This window comes from Neodiprion lecontei, chromosome 5 (assembly GCF_021901455.1).
Source record: "Neodiprion lecontei isolate iyNeoLeco1 chromosome 5, iyNeoLeco1.1, whole genome shotgun sequence".
In the NCBI taxonomy this organism is placed as follows: domain Eukaryota; kingdom Metazoa; phylum Arthropoda; class Insecta; order Hymenoptera; family Diprionidae; genus Neodiprion; species Neodiprion lecontei.
In genome coordinates this window covers 32,364,086-32,391,204 of record NC_060264.1, presented here as the reverse complement: position 1 = coordinate 32,391,204, position 27,119 = coordinate 32,364,086, and the positions used below count along the sequence as shown (strand labels likewise).

Below are 27,119 nucleotides of genomic sequence, written 5' to 3'. Positions count from 1 at the left end.
CTCAACATTCCACACGGCACAGCACATCCACAAAATGGCAGCTTAGGTTTGCTAATCTTTTCGAGGTAGCGGCGCGATGTTTCATCCTCCTTGCAAGAAATGACGGTGGTGTGTACATACATATAAAAGCTCAGCGCGAACCGAGCGCCCTGAGAGATAGGCTGAAAAGGTGAGGTGAGAAGCGAGCGAGGCTAGACCGTTGGGGGTGGATGGGTGGGTTGCCAGAGGCCCTCGTCGGAGGATAGCCGAGTTCGAAGTGGTGGAGTTTCGAGGATATATGGCGATAGTGGGGGAGGTCGTTCGTCAGTTCTCATGGAACGAGTGTTCAGCGTAGCGCTAACCACCAAGTGCTAATGTTTGGCATGATCTGACGACGACGTCGCGTAGCCGTCGTCTCTCTCCCCTTTCGCGTTGCGGTCCGTCTTTACCAGCCCAAAGCGGGTGAGACGTGCGGGGCGGTTTTCGGCTTTTCGGGCTTTTCGCGTCGTCTCAAACCCGCTAGAGCTTCTCAACCAAGCTCCGCCTCCCCCCCAAAGACCAGGAACATTTCAACCCCTCCGATTGGCCAAGCGCCCCCGAGTCCCCGTTTGATCCGCGCAACTTGGTTATCCGTACCCGGCAAATCCAGTCTGACCATTCGTCACCCACCCTTAGTAACCGCCCCGTTAACAAAGGCCACGCCCATTTCTACCTCGCTTTCGCGCCACGGAATGACCAAACGAGCGACGCCTGAATTCACAACTCGTTTGACGAGCAGCAGCAGCAGCGCTTTTTTTTTTTACCACCCCGTATTTTGGTACCTTGATCACACTGAACCGTTCGAGAAAATGCCACAGGAGCGAGTAGATTTTCCAAGTCTCAGAGTATCAGGATATTTTTTTGAAAAACTTGATACAACTTGTGTATTCTCAACGAGTGATCGTACTTTTCATTTTTTTTTTCTTCTTCTCCTTTTCCGTAATCATTCGGATGAATAATTCAACACGCGGTGCAGAAATCCAGCTCTTTTAACACCAGCGACGAGATATTGGTGAAATTTCTTTTACGGTGTGAAACTCGCGCCGCGGGTGGAAGTTTTAAGTTTATTGTGGCTAGTGGGCGTGGTCACCGGGGTTAAGTTTGGCCACGCCCATGGCCACGCCCCCAGACGATCGCTTGGAGATGCCGGTCGTGTTGCTCGTGGCGCGTGAACCTCGGGAGCTTCGGGTACCTACGTCACACGGCCAGGCCAGCCACTTCTTTTCTCGGTCTAAAAACATTATAATACCAGCTCGACGGGCACAAGTTACGCACAACCGACGACGCGGGTTGTACACGCGGCGGGTCGCGACTGCGTCGTATTCTGAGAACAAAACCGTACTTTAAAACGAACCTTTTTGTGTTCTCGATTTATTTAATAAGTTAAATTTTATTATTATATATATATATTTTTTTTTTTTTTCTTCATTTATGTCTATTGATTTTTTTCACTACTTTTTTAATCTGTGTCTGGCTAGCGCAGAATTGAGAGACGACCACCATTGCGGTTGAAAAGTTATTCGGTTGGGATTTTCGATGTCGAAGACAACGATTTTTAACATGCATACATTACAGGTGTATCGATTTCACGAATCTAAAATACCGTGTCAGTGTGTAATCATAATTTTGTACGTACAACATACAATATAGTATATTTAAAATACGTACATAATATTGTTTGTTTTGTCGATGATATATCGTACCGTGGATAATAATAATAATAATAATAATAATAACAACAATGATATAATAATAACACGCGTATTTAAAGTGTTGTGAAATTAAAATTGTGCGTATCTACTAAATAAGGTACAACATCGGAACATAATTGAATTCAGAAATCATCGCACGAAAAAAGCAAGAGAGAGCAAGCGAATTCGTGCAAACGATCTAACAACACTGAATATTGAAGTAAGTAAGTCATTACATGCTTATACAAACCAAAAAACGGTTATAAAAGTAGAGGAAAAAAAATATATATTCAATTATCAAAATTCCGTTTCATTGTTCTAATGCGCGGTCTCGTACTCACCGAGAACCTCATATTATAGCTGCGTTGTTAGAAACAGGAAGTGAGATAATTCAAGTGAAATGGACATGCCAACTATTCCGAGCATCAATTAATCATTCCGCAACAGGAGAACCTATGCGAGGTGATTAAGCAGCTCTTCTTGAGAAGCCCATGAGTATTAATTACGCAAATTGTTGATCGTTATCGCTGCAATTCAGTTCAGACCGCAGCGCAGCGATTAAGGATGAAATCAAACTGCCTTGTAAATTTGGAAATGAATCCGCTGTAGGTGAACTCAAACGAATTATTTATGTATACCTACAGATTGCGAAGTGACTGACGGATCAATTCTGCGCACAATAACACTTTTGATAATTAAAAAGGCGGTCTAATTTAATCGATAATAACTGCGATATAAATTGAATATTTAGGTACTTTATCCTTGATGAGGTGCTCTATGTATAAAGTCTCTTATATCAAGAACAAAAGAAAGTTTATGAACATCAACGTACGCGAACTCGGAATAAGGAATAATTAATAATACCGATTACATCGGGGCTTGCCGCTGGTTTTTACGAGCTTATAGCGCAATTAGCTGGATTGTTTAAGTGGATTATTCAACGAGATTTACCGAGGATTTTAGGTGGGGTGGCTTCCGCGGCTATGGCTGCTTTGATAAAGGCGAGAAGGGCTGTCGACGCCCGTCCGCGCATAAACCGGAGATAACCTTCGAACGCCACACCTATTTTATATGTTTTTAATCCAACAACTTGTCAGAATTCCATTATTCAAACGGATTAAAACACGTCCGCGAAAATTTGAACGAGATTCGCATGGTTACATTGATATGTGATATTACGGCTACCAGCATTCACACAACAGGTATACATGTAGTTAGGTGAAACAAGAGTATGAAAGAAACGAACGAAGATCACCTTTCCACAATAGAATGATTATAAATCGATCCTGAAAACTGGACAACAGATTTTCGATTTCACTCCATTGATCGCAACATTCAAGAGCCTACGGGTTATGACGTTAAAATGGTCTACAGTGCACTCTGGTAATTGGCGTGTAATCGTATTAAATATCGGTTAGAATCAGGGTCTGATAATCGATCGGTTCAATCGTTGGATGAATTTTGTCGGATCGTGATCGTTGAAGTTCGAACAATTTCCAATATCCATTATTCTATGTTGTTTGGTCTACTAGTTTGGAATACGAACATTCATACTGTATAATCAAGTCACTCCTCAATTCTTAAATTAATTTTTTTAAAGAAAAACCAAATTTCGGCAACCCCAAAATATATCGCGTTCTGGATTTGATACGATCACTTTGATCATCGAACTGTGTTCAGGAATGAAATTATCTCGATCAAATAAAGTTCTCCGAGCGACGGTCGCGCGGTGGAAGAATTTGTAGTTGGCGATGACGTCGCGCTTGATCAATTTGTAAGTAAACAAAGTCTGTAAAACCGAACACCTGGGCTTAAAATCACACTATTCAGGATAGTTCGTGCTGTAAGATCAGGTGAAAAAATGGTAGAAAAATAAAAACAAACAAGAAAAAAAAAACCGGCAATCACCGGCCGTCGGAGTTTGAACGGAGTCAAACAACCGTCGCTCGATTCGATTATGCAGCGGAACCGAAGACATTTTTTTCATACAACATTCATATTTCATTTAATAACCCGTATCTAATGTGTTGAGACCCGAAGTTGTCCGACAGCGATTATCTGAGTAATTAAAAGATATGAGGGAAGGGGGGGGGGGGTGATTATACCCTCTGCATATGATCAGATAAGAGTATCAATTTGTTGAGCAAACGAGATTAAGGTCGATCAAAGTTGGGGCTACTGAATAATTATTATATCCAGCCGTACGTGTATGAGTGTTCGGCTAAAAAAGCCTTCGAGAAGTGTGCATAGCAGAGTAATGGATACGGAAGTTGGTTCGAAATTTTCAGTTGAAATATCCCCACGAGAGAATTAGCTGCTGATGTACATAGATGATGATGCGGTGTATAGCCGGCAGATCGCGCCGCGGCGCTGCTCGAGAAAACAAAAGAAAAACGTATACCTAACTACCGTCTATCGGAGGCGAGACCCCTCTATTTATTGATATACTGCATGACTGTGTGCGAGAATCGTACATTGGCACTCGTATTTAAGCGATCGGAGGCCGGGTACATAGACGTTGGTTAATTTAACGTGTGCGTAGATTTTGTATATAATATGTATAGGTACTATACATCAGCCTCTCAATATCCATTCCATGCTGCACGGGCAGGGTTAGGGAAGGCTGCAGTCGGGCCACTTAAAGACTTGAAAATAATACCGGATAACCTACCCCAGTAGGGTCAATAGGCCTGTTTATATAAAACAATGCTTATAACCGAAAAACGAGTACTAATTGTTCGCTAATTTTATTATTTTAACGACACAAAACACTCCGTGTGTATAACCAGCTACTACGTTATTCATTATACTGCAGTGCCTTATATTATACCCTTGCAATATTATACGTACAGTTGTATGCTCTGTATGTGTAATATATACCGATCCATCTAGTAATATTTATACGATACCACGTGGCGATAATTATCAATGTGTTAGCGACTCAATTATTTCGGTATTATACGCAAAATTGTAAATATTTATTAATTCATTTACTTGCAGAAATATTTGCAAGTTTACCATCGGATTTGCAATTTATTTTTCCACTGTGGAAATAAAATACCGTTAAATGTTTTAATCAATCGATTTTGTAAGAAAAATTTATGAAATATATACTTTCACAAAAGTTTACACAAATAACTGATTAATGAATTATTGTTGAAATCCTGAATACATGACCATATCATCCTGTTCTCTCTCTCGAGAAAGAGAAATTTTGCCACCTAACGGATGGCGAGTAAACACACTGTCAGAGTTAAATTTTTCGCATATTCATTGTCAGCAGAAAATGAAACGACTCTGTACATATTTTTTGGATACAAGTAAATGAATGAACGATTTCATTGCATTATAATTGATATCAGGAACGTTCTCATTATTTTTTCTTTTTCTTTTCCTTGCATTTCTCTTTTTCTCTTTCCTCTCTTTTTTTTCAATCTTTTTCAGGGAAAATCGAAACTGAACCAATCAGTGTTTTGTAAACAGTGTCGGGATTGGATGATTCCCAACGCACTGGGGTGACTGGAAATAGGGATTTCCCCTCGCTGCTTTGCCACGACAGGAGTAAATTGGATTGGATAGTATAACACCGCAACTCACATCGAAACAGTTGCTCGTTGGCGGGTTACAGGAATGTATAAAGTGCGCGTCCATTTTACACAAGAATCAATCAATCATCACTACGACACTTGTGAAACAAGAGACGGGCTAGACCACCATACCTATAATTTTTTGTACATGCTGAATCCGAATCCACTGTCAGAATTGCTTCATCAACCCCAGATTTTGAATACCTACTCCTGCCTAAAACATTCGGGCGTCGACCTCGAACATTGGAAGATTTTTTTCGTGCGCATGAATTAGAGTGGAATACCTAATACATATACCTTAAAATCTGGGGGTGATGGAGCAATTCTGACACCGGATTCGGGTCGAGCATGTTCAAAACCATGTGGGTACTAATGATGTAACGAATACAAGTATACATTTTTAAATCTATCGCCATTTTTCTACGGCTGAAAGTTGATAATTGATTGACTGACATATACACCATGAAAGTTACGTGCACACGTTAGAGCAGTTTGCATCTTATTCCGGAAATTGCCGAGCTGATCCGAACTAAGCCGATAGTTTGATTGATTGTTTAACGACAAATTGATAGCAGAAACAATTTAGTTTGAGGTTAGAATGTGATTCAAACGTGAAAACAAACTTATACAATAAAAGTTCATTATCAAACTAATGTTTTTTTTCGTGTTTGATATTATTTCCACAATTTTTGTAAGCAAAATATGATGTACTTGTGACAATCACATTCGCAAAATATCGGCACGATTTTTGCGAATGCGAATTCGAATATTCGTTACATCACTAGTTGGTACGGTGGTCACTTTTTTGTGCGTCTGTGTTCTGTGTTCGTTCTATTAGACCAGAAAGTATATCCTTAGTCCAAGGGGATCAACGTCAAGACCGCAAATTCTGAAGAAAGAGAATACAAGAATACCGCATTAGAGATAAGAGGTTATTCCATGCCATCCTAAGGCGGACAGGGATCAAGGTGTGTAATTTCTATGGTCATACACCTTGACGTTGACGCAGCAGCCGCCATGGAGTCAAGCCTAGTTGAGGAAATGTCAAATTAGTTAGCCAGAAACTAGTGTTAAGCTAGCATTAGGGTATACGAATTAGCATAGGTATCTACTGAGGCGTATGTTTGTTATCTTTTATTTTTACAGTGTTGGTGGTAAATACAAGCTCCCCAGCGACACTAATGTTCTAGAGTTAAAGAGGGGGGGAGTCCCAAGTTACGGTCAGAAAAGTTCTTGGCTTAAGATAGCCTGAGAAATCGTCGACACTTCAGAGCCTGGCGAGGTCACGTAGTAGGTATACCACTTAAATGCTTACGTTTATACAACAGGGGTTATAGTTACTCGAACGGTACACATGGAATAACTGACGATGAGCGTCAGGTAAGGAGTATAAGGTATTGGAAATCGGAAAACACGAAAATTGACACCACAAGAAATGCCTGTTCATTTCTGTAGCTGCATAACGAATTTGGAGAAGTTTAAACGACGGAATGGTCGTATGTCATGGGTAATATCCGTAAAGAAAACGTGAAATAAAAGGCACACATTCGCTGCCCAGATTTAATGGCACAGTAGTGCTCGATAATGCATACATGGGGTTAGCTCAGCTGCACGGCTGTCTTCTTTGATTATTCTTTGTATGTACCGCAGAAACGATCAGGGCATAACGTGTATAGGTATGAGAAATGTCGGAGTAGGGTATATCCGTTCGAGAAATCCTGTTCCAATATTTGATCAAGAAAAACGATCCTAAGGGCAGCGGAAGGGGAGAGAGAGAGATTAGTGGGAGAAAAATTGAAAATTCGCATCGGCTGGCTTCCTTTCTCCCTTCTTCTCATTCCTATATACGTATAGTAACGTATAACGCACAAGGATCACTTCATTCCCGATGGATCCTCCTGCACGCAGTCCAGGGTACACAAGTTGCAAAAGAAGAGGTTAATCTCTCGGCCAATAAATCTTCCACCTTCACTCTCATTCAGTTTTTTTCGCTCCCGACTTATCTCCGAATCTTTCAACTTGCGAGGATCTGGTTTGTTGTGATCAAAAAACTGGTTCAAAATATTTCCGTGACCGTAACTGAATCGGAGATTTTAAATGCCACAGTCAATCAGTACCACTCATTCTAGGTTCGTGCCCAATGTAACGCCTTGCAAAACGATCCTCATGATCACCTCGAATTTGCGAAACGCAAGTGTAGTTAGACATTTGAGTTTATCACGCGACGCATTGTGAGCTGGTTAAGTTGGTTAAAAGTTGGTGAAGAATCTTGAGTATTCCTTTGGTATATGGTGAAATGTTTGTAAGGTGGGGTCGGTTCTGTCCTATGAGACGCCGATCCATTCCTTACTCCGGGGATTCTATGGCCTCGACTTTATAAACTCTGAGCAATAATCGCGTTGAGTATATAAGTGATCGTCTAGCGTTTCCCCAGCCAGTCTTTAACCATTAGCAATTCTCGGCTGGAGATAGCAGACTAAGATTAGCCGTTGTACGTACGTACGAATGGTTCGTTCGAAATCAGGTGAGGGCGTCGCAACGCGGCACCTTTTCTCTCTGATTATACACACGGTGCTGATTGTGAGAGGTGTAGGTCAAAGGTGGTTGAGACCTGCCTGTCTAAACTGTCTTGTCGTATATGCTGTACCGTTGAAAATACGACGATTTCATTTCTGATTATACCTACCTTGCGTGCCTGCCCTCGCGATTTTCTCCTCTGCATGCGGCTACCTTGCTCTTATACCTCACACCTCTTCACCTTACACAGGGTTGTAATCTAGAGTCTGATAATTTCTCCCAGGTTTTCATCCATATTGCGAGGACTCGAGCGAATTTTCAGTACCTATATATTTTTGTGCGTTAGCTCAACATTTACTTTCTTCCCTCTATTGTTGTAATAAATATATTTGATCAATGCAAAATTACACGTCTTTTCGTATACAAAGTAGAAGAATTATTCGCGATTACGGATATTAGACGGTTCTCAATTGAAAGTATCAAATTTCAAAATATAAAAATAAATAAAGGATACCGTTGTTTGCTTCAAGACCACAAAAAGTAGGGTTGAATTACGCATTCTAGAATTCTATTTATGTCCTCTGTTAACGTAAATCTCTTTCTAAAATCTATACACGGGTGAACGTTTTGCAGCCTTGGCGATAAGTGCGGCAGCTATACGTGAATGCTAAAAATATAATAAATAAGAATTAGACAGATTGAATGACGATAGCGTAATCTGCGGTATAATTATTCCCAGTCTCTGTACAGACACGTTGGCACCTTAATTAGGTCATTTTTCTTTTTTTTTCGTTAAGCAAAGTACAAATTAAATATAAGCTGCAGCAATTCATGCGAACGTGTAATATTTTGCTTCAACAATTTCGCACAATTTTCTATCATGCTTTAATTCAGCAATATAAATAACCTCTCAGCGTGATATCATCGTCAACGAAAGTATCGCTTATGAAAAATGAAAAAACAAAAAAAAAAAAATTGTATAACATACAATTCAGCAGGCAGGCGTGTTTTGAATATTCGTCTATAAATACCTGTACATTATACGGTATAAAGGACGACATTGTGCATAGATGTAAGATACACATTTACGCAGGTACTTGAGACACACCCTGGCGTCGAGGCCTAAAGAATTTCGTGCAGCTCGGTTAGCCGTGAGGCGACGGCGTGACGCTGTTATCTTCGATCTTAAAACCGAAAGTGTCACACCTTCAAGTATTTATATGTCCCATTCGAATTATCTGGGGATTGATAGGCCCGAAATTAGTCGTCGGTAGAATATTAACAAACCCGTGCGCTGCAGTTAAACTCAAGGGTTTATATTACATTCATACACATTTATAGATAAATACAGCCGCCGCGGGCCATCAACTAAAACAATAATTACTGTTAACAGAGAATTAATCCCTCGACTCGAGACGTACGAGCTATACAGCAGATGTTACTTATACATATACGATCAAAAACACGTTCCGGAACACCGTTTCTTACACATCATACCCGTGTATACTTTCACTTACACGCTTTGGCGTCGATTTTTCAACCGATTTAATCAGGCGAAAGAAAAAAAAAAAAAAACGTAATCAAGATTGAAGAAATTTGATTTTTTTTTTTCCAACACAGTCGAAGTACAACCAATTTGTGCAATTCTTGAATATTGAATTCCATGCCTGACTCCCTGCTACTGTTGGAGTCTACTTGGCTTTATAAGAGAACGTCCCACGCATCGGTTCGCTCATTTTTCTTTTTTTTTTTTTTTACGTTTAGTGTCGAGTAGCACGAGCGGTGTTTAAGTCCCCTCGGTGATCTTTATTCCCCAGTAACGCGTGCAGGGTAAAAATATACATTTACACGTATACCTATATAAGGTAAATAAAACAGACGCCCGAGTAATAAAATGCGTAAAATGCATTTACCGGTATTATTACGCCCGACGGAGGTGCCGGGTTCGAGTAATTTGTAGTGTGCAGGTAGATACGTTAGTTGGTTCGAGTTAGGTCAAGTTAGGTTAGGTTAGGCGGGCAGTCGATAAAATGCACCTGTATGTCCCGTCGGCCGGACTTAAGGGTTGCGCAAACTAATCTACCCTGTCATAATTCACGCAGCATAATGTGACACCGAAGATTCACGACAACGATAATTTCTATTCGCATACAGTAGCTCGCTTATCTAGAGAATTTTAAATGATTTTTCACACTTCGTAAACTCGCATAAGGTTAAGTTGGCACTGCGTACCATTCCTCTTGAACAACGAAAAATCGGTTCACCCAACAAAGCTCATTTTCGCACGGTTTTCGAATTAAAGCCGATCAAAGTTGCAGCCAATCACGGTTCACCGAAAAATAACGGTCATTTTATTGCACGACGCCACCACCAGTTGGCGTTTCGTTCACCGCTTGCCGTGATTTTAGCAATCGGACATTCGTCTTGCCGTTGTTTTGAAAATTACTGAACGGATATTATGGAAATCCGGGGAATCGGAAAAACTTTAAACTTACCGGGTGAAATGGTTATAGGATCTCGTTATTTTTCGAGATTATCGGATGATAAGAACGGTAGTTTTTAACTGCTGTTACAATCTCGGAACGGGAGTCTCCGCACCCATTCATAAAATAATAACTGAATGAATGATATAAACATAGGGCCTGGTATAAGTGACGCTGCAGGCTTGACTTTCGTTTAGCTAGTCACGCTACGAAGATTATGATGTATTATTAAACGATTGCTCTTTTCTTAGCGTGCAACACGGTAGCTGTATATGTATACATATACATATAATATATATATATATTCATATACATGTTTACATACTTGACAAATGGCTGCACCTTCACGTGACTACCAAGTGACGATTTACACCGTGCCATAATTCACGTTGAGAAAGTTGCAAGGAAAAGAATTTCGCGGTTCGATGACGTGCGGAAGAAATAAAAAATGTTACAAATCGTAAAACTCATACAAGCGTCAGCGGTATGTTTTTTTTTTAATTTTATTATTGTCAGAGAAGCCTCAATTTTCTGTTTGTAAACATTATTTGAAAAATATAACCGGTATATTGTAAGTTATATGTATATCGATATATAGAATAAGCAAAGCTGACAAGCAATTAGTACCTGTCACCCATACCAGATACCTAATAGAATTTGAGGATTCATCAACCAAATTAACAGTAGAGGAATTTCCTGTCTATGCGCATACATACATTAATCGCAAGAGTATGTTCGCGTATAAACCGGGATATTAGACAGCCGGAAGTAATATTTCCATTGTCGTCTTGTCTCGGTATAATAGCTGATGCGTTATCTCGTAGACATTTCTAAGATCTCACAGTGTGATACTTAGTTTTTGGCTTGTACCAACCGAGTTCCATTTTTACTACACGTGCATGACTAATTGTGATGTGATAATTAATTTTCTTAATTACATACTTCACACTACAGCCACGCCACACGTCGTTGAGCTCACAAAAATATAGGTGTACATACGGAAACGAGGTAGAAAAAACACAAAAGTTGAAGAAAAGGATCGATAAAAAAGAACGCGTAAATCTACCGTTGAAAAAAATCTGACATCAGCCTCTCATCTTCGTTTCATGCTTCATGGCCTAAGTGCAAACTGCAAAGTGTGATTAAAAAGCGTCGTCCTGCACTCTTCATCACACTTTATAATACATAAAACCATGGCGGCTACTTGACATGATTTGGTGGGCGACAGGTTTCGTCGTCCTTGCCAGGAGCTGGACGACGATGTGTGGTAAAGTAAACTGAATGCAAAACTGGTAGGTGAAAACAGAGCAGGTCGGTGGCAGAATGGACACCAGAGGCATCAGAGGCGTCAAAGGACCTCTGAGAGATGTGAATCAGATAAAGAGATCTCACAGCTCGTCCGTTGGCGTCAATGACATCAAAGCCATCCGGATTACACCTATACCTACATTATACAAAGCAGAAAAGTAGGCAGAAGAGATGATACGTACCGCAGTGAGTTTATCTGCTAATGGCGATGACCATCATTGACTTCACGTGTCGACGTGAAAATTTTTTTGTAGAACCACCCATCTCGATGCCGTCTTTTCTACAAAGTAAACCAACGATGAGCCGAGAAGATAAAAGCAGATATTGACGAACCGGCACAACATTTAATGGAGAAATTGATGTTACAGAGATTTAGTACATCCGATAATCATGACTGGGTCTGCTCAAACCCAAGAGATGCATGCGCCATGCTGTGCGGCAATGTGTAATGAAATTTCAACAATTCGACAAGGAGATGCAGCGGGGTGGGTAGGTAAGTGAAAGAAAGAAAATTGAAAGAACATTGTGTCGATAAGGAAATGGCGCCTAATCGTTGAATCAGGTTAGCAGTCTGGATAGGGTACGTGCTGCAAGGCTCAGGTAGGTGGGTGCCAAGTTGCAGGGGTGAAAGTAAATTGGAATCAAACAGGAAGTTCATAGTTATTCATCGAGCATGGAGGTGGACCGTGCTTACGTTACACACTCGCATATAATGCGTTAGCCACACTTTTATAGAGAGACACACATGGTGGCATGATACATAGCGCGCGTCGGGTAAAGAGATATAGGTAGATACTAGAGTATAATATTATGCCGTTTGCGCGAGTGCGTGTGTGTGTGTGATTCGACCCAACACGCAGTCAAGTCGTTTGGGTATAATTTACGTATAAATTAAGTGGAATGAATCAACACGAAGAGATTAATCGTAATGGCCTGGACTCTATCTACCTGATATAATAAAAAAATAACATGGCATGTTTATGCCACTTAGAACCCGACCATGCTCTGTACATATCGAACTTCTCCATCGTGGCCCTAGCCGGCCACGCGTCAACTCGTTATTATTTATTCCTCGCTAAATCCATCTGTCAACGTGCTGCTAAGAGGCTTATCAAATCGTAGGTCCTGCACCCGTTTGTGCCTCTCCACGTATTGTTGTTCTACTAATAAAAATGATCACGTTATCGAGAGACCCGAACCATGCGTAATGGTTCACGACTCTCGTATCCGGAAATGGGCATCGTTTAAAATGCAAAATGAGGGTAATGAGAAATGGACGGTAATTGACCAGGCACAAGTCGAAATATTGCGTATGGATTCTATCGTGGGTAAAACTCGTCGGCGGGTATCGACAGTAGGTACTGGTTATGTTGGTGGTGTATGGGAATAGAGCGACGTACCTAAGGTTAGGGGTACGGTAAACAAGCCGTGAAATTGCCTTTTAAATATTAGATTATAATTAAACATGTACCACCACTACCTGCAGCAGTATTCAGCTGGTGTGCGCCGAGGACAGATATATGCCTATAAACTTTGGTACCGTAATACTAAACGGCGCGCAGTGGGTACCCATACATTCGCTGTTAATCCCGCAGGAAAACCTCTAGCTCGATGGCCCGAGCAAGAACCTCCTCCCTCATCTAGCGGGATGAACCCCTTCCAGTACTTGGCACCCCGACGGCTACCCTAAAGCTCAAGCTAAAGCTCTGATATCAATCAAGGCTCGGCTATCAGATAGAATAGCCCGCCTCTCGCTACTGCTCATCATTTTCCTCCCCATGCTCACCTCTCGTGCTCTGCTCTTCGACTAAATTGAGTGCTTTTCAAAAGAAGCATCACATGTTTGCTTAATCCCAGGATAGATCGAGTCCCATGCAACCTTCGTATGGATATTAATACTCGATCTCATAACCAAATACCTAGGTTTTGTCTTAAAATCTATTCTCAGGCGGCTTTTATCGCTGATTTGGACTCGGAACCTCAAAAAAATCAAACCAACCGATTTTGAGATACAAGGAAGTTTCGTTTTGTTTGTTTTTTTTTTTATCTCACTTGCTATGACTTTTTTTCATTACAGCTTATCAAAATATTCAAGCCTGTTTCCAAATCCCGAAACTGCTTTGTTAAGGATCAATCCTCTAAGCTTTTATATTTCTGTAGGTAGACGATAGTTGAATCTGATCCATGAATCTCTTCTTGCGCATCGTGTGCCTCGCGTTTTACTCATTTTGTGCATATGGCATTAGAATTCCTCATCAGATATTTTCTTCAACGGCGTATCAATATACCTGATCAAGGTGCTGCTTATATAACAGAACAGACAATTCAGTCACTGGCTACACGGTTGAATATTCAGTTTCTGATTATATACGAGACACCGAGGAATGATAATTCATAAACATGAAGTAGTCCGCACATCGGTAAGCAAATGTCGTGGGAGTTTTGCATATTCTGTATTAAACCCTGCATCAGCAGAAGCAGCACCAGCAGCAGCAGCAGCAGTATTGCAATGGGAGTTGTCTGAAGTTTGAAAATTGAATATCATCATCATACAGCGGTATAAAAGCAGCGGCGTTGTGCAGTGAGGAGTGAGCAATGAGCACTGAGGCAGGTGTAAGGGTCAGGCCGGTTGTCGGCTGGCCTCCACAACAGCCTGCATATGTATGAACCGCGAGGAAGCGGAGAAGCTTGTACCAGTAAGCACCACCCCCAACTCCAAGAGTGGCATGTGCATTGCTCACTTAATAAGATCGATAGCCACCGATAAGCGGGCCCAGCGTACGTTGGGCCTCGAAAGAAATTAGCCTGTCCCCCGGGGCTCGAGGTCTGATAAGAAGACAGTTGGAGCAGGGAACGGAACTGCGCCAGTTCCTCCGTGAACCTTAACATATTATCAAACTGTGGGGAGGCGCAGATGCAGAAAGTCAGGCCTGTGGTGGTGAAAATTTCACTTCAACGTTGTACGTCATGCGGTCGCTCACAAATTACATCAGGGAAAAGTAGTGTATGCCGATCGGCAGCAGCTTGGAAAAATTTGCTACCAAATAAAAAAAAAACAACATTTATTCACATCAATCACTACCAGGGGTTTATAATTTTACCGACTTCTCACACAATAAAACCAATATATCCGTGCGTCCCACCCTACGTCTTCACCCCCTCGTCGTGTTTAAATCGAAAGGCATCATTTCCCGCTAAATAAACCTCGAAATCACCGCTCAATTCCCGTCTTAAATAGCAGTTCAACAGCCACGCCTCCCCTATTTCCAAACCGTAATCACTGCGTACCGATAAGAGAGTTGTCAAATCGGTAACGATCGTTAAAGTCGAGCGCACGATCATTACTTCCAGATTCGAGATTCCTTATAAGCTGCTGGCTAAAGGTGTTATCACGGATAAAAAAATCGTCGTTCACTTATTCGCGACATATGATACTCCGTTCTATACGATATAATGAAATGTGGGACAATAGCTCGGGCAGCCAGCTCCACCACACATGCAAGGTGAGGACGTACAACACAACCATAATTTTAAACAGCGATCAAATACGATACGACGAGATGTGCTATTCATCCCACAGGACCGGAACCGCTGCAAGCGAACACCGACTTCCGGCCACGTGTCTGTCGTTGGCGTATTAACCAATCACCACAACGGTTTGGCGGGAAAAAACAGAGGGAATTAAATGGGTATATCGAGAAACGTGACCCCTCCCCCTCCCCATTATCCCATCAAATTGACCATTGCGAATTTGCTGAGGATCACACTGTGTTTTGTCAGTAGTATGTTTCGAACATATAACATGAACCTGCCTGAGCTCTACGTCACGGGTTAAACAAGGTAGTAGAGATACGATTTAATTTCGGGTGAAAGCCCCAACGTATAATGTATTTTGGGCTTCGTTTGGCACACATAGAGATTGGAATAAAGAGGAACGAAAGCGCGAGCAGTGCTTACTCCGGTTGGAATCGAGGCGGTGATGAAGGCGGGGACGCGAGAGAAACCCCGAAGGGTATTCAGCCGTCCGAGGCACCCGTCGCGCTAAGAGATGGCATGGCATCAGCAGGCTAGAGCCACGTACCGTAGGGTAAGGGTAACCCTGGGGGCGGCAGCTGGCAACCGCCGAACAAGACTTCCGACACTTTGCCCTTAGCGCCTTTGTCGATTGGTGTACTTATGGCGCCGAGAGGGTACAGTAGGTGGGTGGAATCTAGGCTGCAGATTATATTGTACTGCCGAGGAACCGATCGGCAATCCGTCGACATTAGCATTAAGATAAGTGTACCAGTTATTGACCCTGTTCCAATTATTGGCCTTTTTTGGGTTGTATCTCTTTGATCCTTAGTTCTAAAATTACCAACAAATGAATTTGTAGTGTATAATCCTCCAACCAATTGAATTTAGTCATCGAGAAATTCACAATTTGTACCGCAAATTTATAGTTTTGGATAATAAAAGGGTCGATAATTTGGTCTAAACGTGTGTACAACTGATACACATACCTCATACGTGTTAAGTAGTGACTAGATAAAAACAAGCCAGATAAAAGTATGGATTGTAGTGCCTCGTGGTGTGATTCTAAATTTTTCAAATTTCCGTTGGTACTTTAGAAGAATTCTGACCATTATCGATTCACCGCCCATTTCAATGTCTGGACATTCTTATCAAGCTCGTGGTTCCTCCGAAGTTACAGGCGGTTGACGGTGCCTTGGCCGTACTCGTGGAACGCTTGATTCCAATCTTGGAAGGCATTCATCACCCGATCACCGTGTGCAACTACGGCTATCAGCCAGCCAATCAACATTCGTAGCTGTTATTGGCTCTTGGCGGGGAGTGGAGTGAGAGCGAAAGGAGAGAGTTTAGGCAGAGGGTGGTGGTGGTGGGACGTTGTGCAATGAATACACGTGATGTCGAGGCTGCTCGTGTCTATATTCGAATCCATGTGTGCGGATGCCGTATTTGACGTGCCTATCAATGCGGATCGCCGAGGTAATAGACTGCACGCAGCCCCTAAATGGAGTACACACATCAATATCTGATAAAGAACCAATTCATACACTCGCGACCGTATGCCCCCGATTTCTCTCGATCACGCGGCTGGCTTCACCTTGGAAGCAAAATTTCGAGGATGACACTATGTACTATCTGTACCAGAACTTTCAACCCCGCGCAGAAACTTGTCTTTGACACCAACTTGGATCATCGGTTTCAAGCGTATAGTCTGTTAATCCGATTTTATAAATTGGTTTTGATATATTTTACAGTTTTGTCGATAATAACTAGTGGGATATCTTCAGGTTCCTAGCTTCGACTCCGTACGACTTCAGGCATATCACAATCCTCGTCAAGTGATGTAAAATTAGCAGAAACTTCTCACCACTTGTGATGTAAGTTTTACACTAATGTGCAACATGGACTCGGATTTGTATATTAAAATGACGGATGTGACATCATACGGTGTGAACTCTGATTCTCGAGGCACCAGATATAACCTGAAACCGACAATATTACTTGCAAATTTATTCTGACCGTCAAAGAAATTTACCATTCAGAAGTTGAAATACTTGTTATGCGAGATATTTCGAATACAAATACAATAATTGATCGAGACTTTGAAATCCCATCCGACTGCATCAACAATGCAAACGTCGTCTCACCTACCAACCCCTAACTCTCCTTCGAAGCTGGCTGCAGGCATCAAGAGAAGAGAAGAACGAGACGCACGCCTGGCACGCGTCCGTCTGCCGGTATCCTCTTACACGTATAATGCAGAGTGCATCAATAAGAACGAAGGACGTTACGACGTTGGCAGCTATACGACAGTGTGTATTAAGCGAAGTGGCGAAGAGATTGTTCTATACCTGGATGAGGAGAGGTATTAGCCAAGGGGACGACGCCCCGAACCAAGACGGAGAAAGGAGCTACTGGAAGTAGGTGGCATGGCAGGCATATCCGGTGGTATCAAATTCATACCATGCATGATCGTTTCTTTGACGATCAGACGAATAGAATATTGCAGAGTCCTAGTGATCATGGTGGTGGTAGTGGTGGTGGTGGTGGTGGTGCACACCAAGAAGGTAAGGCGATATTTGAATGAGACCGGAAGTGGCGATTCTGGAACATTGCCGGCGGCGCACGCGCCCCTAGCTCCTCAAGATGCGCCTCTTCTTGAACACAACCGACCATTGTTTAAATCGCGGAGGCGGAGTGGCTACCAGAGCTCTCACTTATACTTATCGCTTCTCCCCGTGCAGCTTGTTTCACCGAGATGAATTCTTCGAGGTTCTTATTCACGATTATATTATTATTCCACGCACGCATATTGTCGGCATGTCTTTACGACGCCGTGTCATTCGACTTCCGATCAGCTGCTCAGCTGGTACCGCTTGTATCTGGCCATGGTGAGGGAAATGGAAAGGGGAATGGAAATGGGAATGGGGCCAGACATCACCTGGGATCTTGAGATCATGCCAAAGACTGTTCGCTCGATTCGCTTTACGGCTTCCAGTCTTTCTTATTATAGGCACAGATTTTCTCTAGTACGTTTATGGTGAACAATTGATATTTTGTCATGCTCGCATAAGAAAAAGCTACCAAATCAGTCAAAACAATACCGGAAATTAAACCGCATCAATATTCTGACCACTCTTTTCACAGTACACTGTAAAACATTGACGGTCTTAAAATTGACCAAAAGTGGCCCGTGTGGCCTATAACTATAGAACAATTTTCGTGGTCAATTCAAAACTTGAACGTCAGATAGTGTTAAATTGACGATAAGTAGTATTAGATTGTCATTAAATAGTGTTGGATTGATACAAAAAAATATTCCACAGAAGTCCACACGGCATTTTTATGACAGTGTGAGCAATTCCTAAAAACAAATTAACCATAAGCTTCTTCACGCAGTTATTGACGATATTTTCACCTGAAATTTAAATGTCGGTAAATATTATCGATCGAATTACCTTCCATTTGTACAATTCTGAATCGAGGGCATTTTTGTACTTTGACTTTTCTTTTTGGCATTTGTAAACGACTCGGAGCGCCTAACTGCAAAGAATCCAAGTCGATTGTCTGATTCGCTGACTTTTTGTCCTTCCCGCCATTATTACGTTTATCATTATTATTATTTCGGTAGCTAGATGGTGTCGAGTTACCATCAGAGGCACGTTTCGTTTCGCATTGTAGAAACAACTACATCCACACATCGGCGTATAAACGAGGTTATTATACAAGAACTGGCTGAGGACAGAAGGCTGCAGCAGGCGGCGTGCTGGGCGTGTGCGAACGGTTTCGAATTTAACCTCTAACGAGCACCGCGGCCTTTTGAATAAAAATCATACGTGCATACATGTATACTTCACGTGAAGCACGTTATAAGTGGCGCCGAATAACGTGTCAGTTTGTAGACTTTTTAAACATCAAGAAACTGTATCAAGAGGAACTCGACTTAAACTGTATCCAAGGTTACGGGACGCCGGTTAGTTTCAACTTTTGCAAAGACGAATATGCGAGAAGTCGATATTCTTTTGAGGAAAACTAAATTAGCGCTTACTACTAAATAAATAATTTCGTGATACAAAATCCTGGATGGTCGCCAGGGTTCGAAAGTCGTGTCCTTTGAATGCCTGTTGATAACGAGCCCCTTCTCTCACCCCCATCGCGAAGAGGAAACCATAGGCGAAACGGAAGGCCTCGCAGCTGTGGATCCCCCGCAGACTGAAACGCCCCGGGAATCCCCGATCAACGTGCGGAAATCTCTGTCACCGTTATAGAAGGTACCATTTCAATTGGTGCTCACTGACGGCTGTATATGGAGGGTTGTGTTGGTTCGTGTGCGGTAGAAGAGATTTTTCCGCAAGCTAGAACTCGATCTTTAAGTCTAAAAAATTTGTCGCAAATAAGAGAGTACAAATTTTGCTATGATTGTGATAACCCGAGTACCATTGGCTATTATTAGTTTTTACACATTTAGTTTCGTGGAGACGTGTACGAAAAATTTGCAAAAATCTTCTTTCATATAGTACCTACCTATAACGTGACGACGATCAGGACGTGGCTCGAACAGCTCTCAGAGAAGGGATCAAGAAGAAGTATAAGCGAGAGAGGAAGCAGCGAAAGGAATTATTCTCAGAAACTGGCGTCCAATTAACTTTAAATTACTCCTTAAACTAATTTCATCTCGCGCGGCCTTGTTTCCGCTCACCACTTTTACCCAAAGTTTATAGAAAGGAGGCGACTCGATGCCCTGTAGAATTGATCGACCTGCACTCTCTCTTTCTCTTTTTCTCTCTCTCTCTCTCTCTCTCTCTCTCTCTCTTTCTCTCTCAGTTACTCAGCATTTCAAGCAAACAAACTAGAACTCCTTTTCCCCGTGAATTGAAGCCCTAATACTACTTCACCAATCCCAGAAGCACGATACCTTTCTTCGTTTCAAAAAAAAAAAAAATAAATCCTAATCCATCAATCGCTTCGTTTTCGGCCGTCTTTTGGACTTGTCAAAACTTTTACCAGTATTATAGAAATTCGGAGAAGTTGGGCATCGGTTTGGCTAGAATTACCAAACTTCGTGCTGGTTCCATTAAAAAGAAAAGAAGAAAGGAAGCAGGTTAAAAAAAAAACAAAACGCGAATAAACTTCTGCGGGCGAATTTCAAACCCGTTTACGAGTTAGCGAGACAATTCCGTGGCTGTTCAGGAGCCTTGGGGCAGGGGTTGATAGATTTGTTGGGAGAGTTTTGGTGGTCGGGTGTCTGTAAGCAGGCAAGTTGTTGGGGCGCCTGCCGGGAGTTATTGTGCCTCCTGTCATCTTCAGATCGCACCTTCTTTGAACCAGGATGCTAATTATGTGTCAACCGTTCAGCAAACGTCAGCACTGGCAATACAAATTCGTGATTCCTACGATATTTAAAGCATTTTACCACCGTACCTTACAACGCGTATGAATTTGGCCATCAAATTGGCCACCATTTGGTTTGGAACCAAGCCGGATTTTGTCACGATTCTGTATAAAATAATTGTAAGTTAATCAACCTCCAGTTTTTTATAAATAGTCAAACAATTGATGGTATGAATTGAAATGAAAGTAATTTTTATCATTCTCCAGAAAATACCGAGAATCACGGTGGAAAGATGTCATAGATACAACGCGCACAGTTCACTTCCTCTTGAAAGAATAATTGATGTGCTTTTAACACGCGAACTAGCTTCAGAACTTGCTATTAGTGTAAGCTGATTCTGTTCATTTTTCATTTGACGGATTATAAGCGAATCGGTTATCTCCTGAATCCATTTTAAGACTTTCACTCTTTTAGAAGTTTAACAACAGCGCCAAGTAATTCATTGTCATATTTTCTCAATAAACTTTGAAGCTGTAAAGGGTGAACTTTTTGCAGACATTTTTGCAATTGTAAAAGACGAAAATGGAAGAAGAATTTACTGTCAAAATCGTTGATTAATTGAGATGTGAAATGGATAAAAAAAAATCTTACAAATGTATTAGGAATCAAGAGAGCCTGGCATTGAAGTAGGAAAGATAATTAGCGAAGATGAGTAACAGTGGCAGTAAAAGTAGTAGTAGAACAACTTGTAATTAGTAGCTAAGTAAATTTGCAAAGCCATTTCAAGTTCTCCAGAATTCTAGATCCTCTTTTAGACCCTCAAGTGTTGAGTTACTCACCGGCACTTGTTCCCTGCATGCATGCAGAAATCGAGGAATCAAGATTGGATGGTTGAACGTGAACCATCGTTAATGGTATACGAAAAGTTTAAACGGTACTCTCATACACTTCTACTGTAACAACGTAGTGCTCGATCAGGTTTTTGATGGATTTCGTTGATGACAAGAGGCACGAAGGTATATCACGTTACGGGTAAATACTCATCATCTTTTCCCACCCACTAAAGTAAAGTCTATCGTTGTAACGGTACACGTGAAAAAGTTTCATTTAAATTTCCATACTTGACCTTAATGACTATCGGTTAAAAAAAAAAAAATTAAGTAAACATATTGTTCCCCGCTTCTTCATTGCAAAGGACATACTTCTATTCCTGTAATAATTTGAAATTAAACTTCAAAATCTACGTAAAAAGAAAAAGCTGACACTTTTTACCATCGTCGTTTTCCTTGTAAACCGCATTCTTGTTTTTACTACTTGTAGTGCTTTAGCGGCCACAAGCTGTCAATTCGTATAACGTTTACTACCAACGACCCCGTGTGCATATTAATTAACCTAAAGCAGCATTGCTTAGAAGGACATGGCGACCGTAAACTCGTCGCTTTTAGTTACCCATGATTACCATATCTAGCACTTAAACTCACGGTGGCGATAACAATATAAATTTAATACCACGGCGAGACGACATTAGAGAAACGATTTTGAAAACGATTTTTTCCCATTTCTCCTTCGATTTCCCCTATCCAAAATAAAAATAAAAAATCCGTTACGTTTCTTAATCATTAACCAATGAAGTGAAACATTGCTCACAAAATATATAAATAAGCGACATTGCGACAGCTTGATCGGAAACGTTTAATACATTCTTTTTCATCGATGAACGGTAAATAAAAAAAAATAAAATGGGAAATACGCGTTTTATGCCAGGTTACAAGTATAATAATGTTACAATTTATTCTGTATGGTCAAACGTGGCCGAGCCGAGCTATGAGGCGGGAACCGGATTCGTGTTTCCAGTCAATTAATTTCATCGTCCCATACAGACTGCACCACCGCTGCTGCGCGATGTAGGTACGTATGTGCATAGGTATACGTAGACGTATATACTAGCCTGTCGACAGTGATTCCCGCGGGGCATCATGAGCGCGGTCCCTCACAAAAAGGGCTGCTCGCTTCCCCCTTGATAAAGCTCTGAATTCGCCCGCTTCTCTTGCTTGAAATAGGGGGCGACGGTTGGTGTATGTATGTGTATACATGTAGAGATTCGTGGCGGAGGCGCGAACCACTTGACATATGTTCCATACCCAGCCACCCATCCTAGAGCGACAGTAAAATGCCGCCTAATAGTAGCAGGAACAACCAAACAATGCGTACAAATCAAATCAGGATTCAAATTTCCCGCCGCCGACGGTCAGTATTTAAAAAATCGAATGTCCAGGAACGCGAGGACAGTTACCCGTTTCCAGGAGCTTGTGACGCGGCGAATTTGAACACCATGGTCAGAATTCATCGGCGTTGCATCCCGCGAACGCCGCTTTTTCTAGTTTCCAAGACTAGATCCTGCGTCAATGTAGGCGCACGCATGTTGGCTGCATGTTCGCCATAGAAGTGGCGAACAAACGCAACCGTCAACTGAATGGGAACAACAAAGGCCCGTGATTATGTGGCAGTGGTATAAGCGAGGAGAGCGGCGAAGTGGGAAGGGAGGGAATGAATTCCCGATCCAGGACCCCCGTAGAAAAAGCTTGCAACACTGCGCAAGCTTGCCTCTGTCCCCATGTTGAAAAAGTCCCAGATACATGCATAAGATCGTTCTTTCTCCCTCGTTCGTTCGTTCGTTTTTTTTCTTTCACTACTTTTCTGCTTTCTTTCCCGCCCTTTATCGGAGGGGCTTTTGGTATAAGGTATATATATACAAGAGGGGCCAGGCGTTACATTGTTAAAGTATTTAACAAGCCGACCAAGCAATCCGGGACCACGTACAACCGCTGTAGCCAATCCCACCAATTTAATTCAATCTAACCAACATGGCGGATGTAAAGGGGGGCCATTTTGTTGCAGAGATACAATTGACTGACACGGGACAGCGGCGTATTGTCGGTTATGCTCACGTATCTAGCTCTAATTACCATTCAACTCTGCCCAGGCGAGCGTATACAACGATGCTCACGACACGGTGTACGTATCACTGCGCTGGCTGGCTGGACTGTTTCGGCAATTAGACATGCGGCCAAAAGTCTTCACTCATTCTTTTATTCGCGTCTGACTGGATTTTCAACGATTGATAGAACAGGGACACAGGGAGTACCGACGATCATTTTCATTATCCTATTTCGTATGATCGTTATCCCCGTTGTTTTCGCGAACATTGCAAGGTTTGTTTCCTCAAGCTCTGCAAAGAGCAACCTAGAAAAGTAGGTCGACGTGGTTTTGAATGAAATGCAAAATGGTCAGCGTTAAATGAAAAGAGAAGTATAAAGTGAGAAGGATAAAACTGACTCGCGAACCTCGCACAAAACCGGGAGAGAGCCCGGGAATGTTTGCTCTTCCGAATGACGTTATATATTTGGACTTGCGAAGCAAGCGAGAAGTGGCGAGGCCAACTTCAGTCATTCAGACCTAGGGGCGGTCTCGGATCTCTTCAGAGTCTGGGATGTCTCTCCTTTCCCTTTCACATACACCTATCTTACCCTTCGACTGTTGCGATGACTCAAGGAGGACGTGTTCCCAGACCGTCGAGATCCAGGACCGATTTTCGGTGGGCTCACTTAATCTCAATCAAGCCTTACGAAAGATTAGAGCAACATATCACTCAGTGGCTAACCAGCCCTGAATCCGGTCGAATGCAACAAGAAGAACTGTAACGGTAATGAACAATTTGCGAGACTGGACATCAGATCATAATCATATCATGTGGGTCCGACTCGTTAGGAAATGAATGATCCGATTCGTTGACCGTGAGAATTGAGAGACTTTCTCTATACAGTCCTTTTAATTCTAACTCTCTACTGATCACGCGAATGTTTCAACACGATGATTGATAAGGAATCTCACGTATATGAAGGAACGAATCGGGCAGAAAATAAAACATCGATACTAGTGTAACTTTTTCTATTTATGGTCGGAACGCGGAGGGTGGAGCTCCGAGCTCTGAAAGCCCGGTCGAGTGGTTCCCCGCTTTGACGAAAATCAGAACAAGCAAACTGTGTGCCTCGCACCGCGTCGCAGATACCTATATAAAAGTGTTTAACAGGGTTTTTCGCTTTCCAGATTGGCGATGCAACCTTTTGCGAGCGGAACGATGGCGACGGAGAATCCAACGAGTTTGCCGGCGGATCAGGCGACCTCACCAGCGCCAAGAAACCTGACATTTTCAATCGCAAAGATCATGGAACCGGACAAGAAGCCGACGTCAGAACCGTCTCACCCCCAACACCTGCCGACGGCGGGTCTGCCGTCACTTTCTTATTCCGCGCACCTAGAATCGGCCTTCAAGAAATACGTGCCGACGTTGAGGCACCAAAATCTGCTCCAACACTACCCTCTTCTTTACTACCACCCGAGTCCATTGCTCAGAGCCTTTCCAGCTCCGTCAGTGACCGGCGGATCAACGCCTTCAACACCGTCGGCGATAAGAAGCCAAACGCCACCACCGTCGGTTACGGAATCGTCGAGGATACCGTCGTCAGCCTCGTCCCCGGAGGAGGTCATGAGAAAGAAGACCTCGCCGTCGCCACGTGACGTAAATTCAGGAACTAAACAGAAAACGTTCACGTGTCCGGAGTGCGGCAAGGTGTTCAACGCTCACTATAACCTCACGAGACACATGCCGGTTCACACGGGAGCCAGACCATTTGTCTGTAAGATATGCGGCAAGGGTTTCCGTCAAGCGAGTACTCTGTGCAGGCACAAGATAATCCACACTGCGGAAAAGCCGCACAAATGTCAGACATGCGGAAAGGCGTTTAACAGGAGTTCAACCCTGAACACACACACGAGAATTCACGCCAATTATAAACCGTTCATATGTGAATTTTGCGGCAAGGGTTTCCACCAGAAGGGTAATTACAAGAATCACAAGCTAACGCACAGCGGCGAAAAGGCGTACAAGTGCACAATTTGCAACAAGGCTTTTCACCAGATTTACAACCTGACATTTCACATGCACACCCACAACGACAAGAAGCCGTTTTCCTGCAAGATATGCGGCAAGGGTTTCTGCAGGAACTTTGACCTCAAAAAGCACATGCGCAAGCTCCACGAAACCGGGTCTCCGGTTCTCAACGGTGGACTCGGTGCCTCGGGTCAAAGTCAGAACCAGCAGACGCCATTCTCACAAATCCATCACGGCCCCGTCGGTCACAATTATGTTAATCCATTCCTGCTGCCACCGCCAGGCAGTACGACCTATCATCTAAACAAGATGTTGTGACCCAATCAAAACGCGTTCTGCACGCGAAAGACTGCCTGCCCTCTAATCATCGGACCTGCATCATGTTACCAAAATCACGCCGGACAACTTGCCCAGGCGTCAAAGTGATAAATAAATTTTCATTACCGGACGTGTTTTCAAATCTCATATACCTACCACAGTATACATTATTACCACGACGAATAAAGGGTCGATCATATTCGTTACACAAGCTTTAGAAACGCATCGTACAATATTATTAAACCAATATATTCTCTGACATCACTCGACGTGATCGTCTTTTTCCATATCCACGTCGTACTTCATCGTTTTTTTTTCCCTTCATATTATTATTATTATTGTCATTAATATTAAACTTTATTCAATATTCTACCAAATTATATCGACCAAAGATAAAACCGATGACCAAGTTAATCACCATGATATGATAACGCGTATAACGAACATTATATTATATAGTTACTTGATCGAAATTACTGCGGACAGTTCATCGATTGTTCGCATTTGACGATTTTTCGCATCGAAAAGGAGATGAGAAAAGAGAACAAAAAAAAAAACCAAGGCAAATAAACAGTATAAACTTATATTTCCCTGCGAGTGCGTACACCCGGAGATTGTGTACACTTACGAATCACGGAATAAGAGTGTAATATTACAATACCCTGCGTAAATCTGTAACATTCTCGATTTCTTTCTTCCGTCTTTCCTTCATTGCGAAGGCAGGGCGAATATATGATATGTAATATATATGATATACCTCTGTGTGTACGGTATTATTTTTTTTCTTTTCGCGGGAGAGGGTATACCGTACGTGCTTACGTACCCGTTCAAGTGTGCAATGACAGTGAGAAGCTGTACACCTGCCCAGGATCAGGATCGGGATCAGAATCGGAATCGGGGACCGGAGGGAGGTGGAGGGGGGCGGGATGGTGGGGGGGGATCAGAATCAAACATTGAATCCACGACTAGACGAAGTACCCCGTATTACACACGTGCAAGTACATAATATACCTACATATATGTATACTACACGCTAAAATTGTATGCCACGTTAAGCCGCATGATGCACGGCTACACCGCAAGACACATTAATCATAGTCACATTGATTATTAACTAGTTTTTATTTATATATATATATATACATATGATACCGATTATCGCTCAAACAATTTGGACATTACGCGGTTGCGACGATTTGTAAATATTTGTAAATATATAATTATACATAATATTATATATGTATATGTAAATGTATCATGTACCTATCATATATTATTATACATTATAAATATATTGTACTTTACCAATGAGACAAAAAAAAAAGCATCGAGATTACAAATTATTGTACTTCTAATTTATGGGCTACGCGTATTACATAGTTATATAGGTATATCTGTTTATTG

General features: G+C 42.2%; 2 protein-coding genes across 3 annotated transcripts in view; one reads left to right on the top strand and one right to left on the bottom strand.

The window, feature by feature from the left end:
• The window catches only part of LOC107217136, a 73,042-nt gene that overhangs the window by 12,877 nt on the left and 33,046 nt on the right, over positions 1-27,119 (bottom strand). The window contains exon 2 of the mRNA XM_046740636.1: positions 11,787-11,884. The gene's annotated coding sequence lies outside the window, so the exon portion shown is untranslated. The remainder of the gene's footprint in view (positions 1-11,786; positions 11,885-27,119) is intronic.
• Positions 1,457-26,616, top strand: LOC107217143 (fez family zinc finger protein erm). 2 transcript variants are annotated; one of them, XM_015654517.2, is made up of 2 exons: positions 1,457-1,929; positions 24,554-26,616. In XM_015654517.2, exon 2 carries the CDS (start codon positions 24,561-24,563, stop codon positions 25,713-25,715), a length of 1,155 nt encoding a protein of 384 aa, XP_015510003.1. In that variant the 5' UTR covers positions 1,457-1,929; positions 24,554-24,560; the 3' UTR covers positions 25,716-26,616. The 2 variants fall into 2 exon arrangements, with proteins under 2 accessions (XP_015510003.1, XP_046596591.1); XM_046740635.1 differs by lacking the exon at positions 1,457-1,929 and adding an exon at positions 6,169-6,264.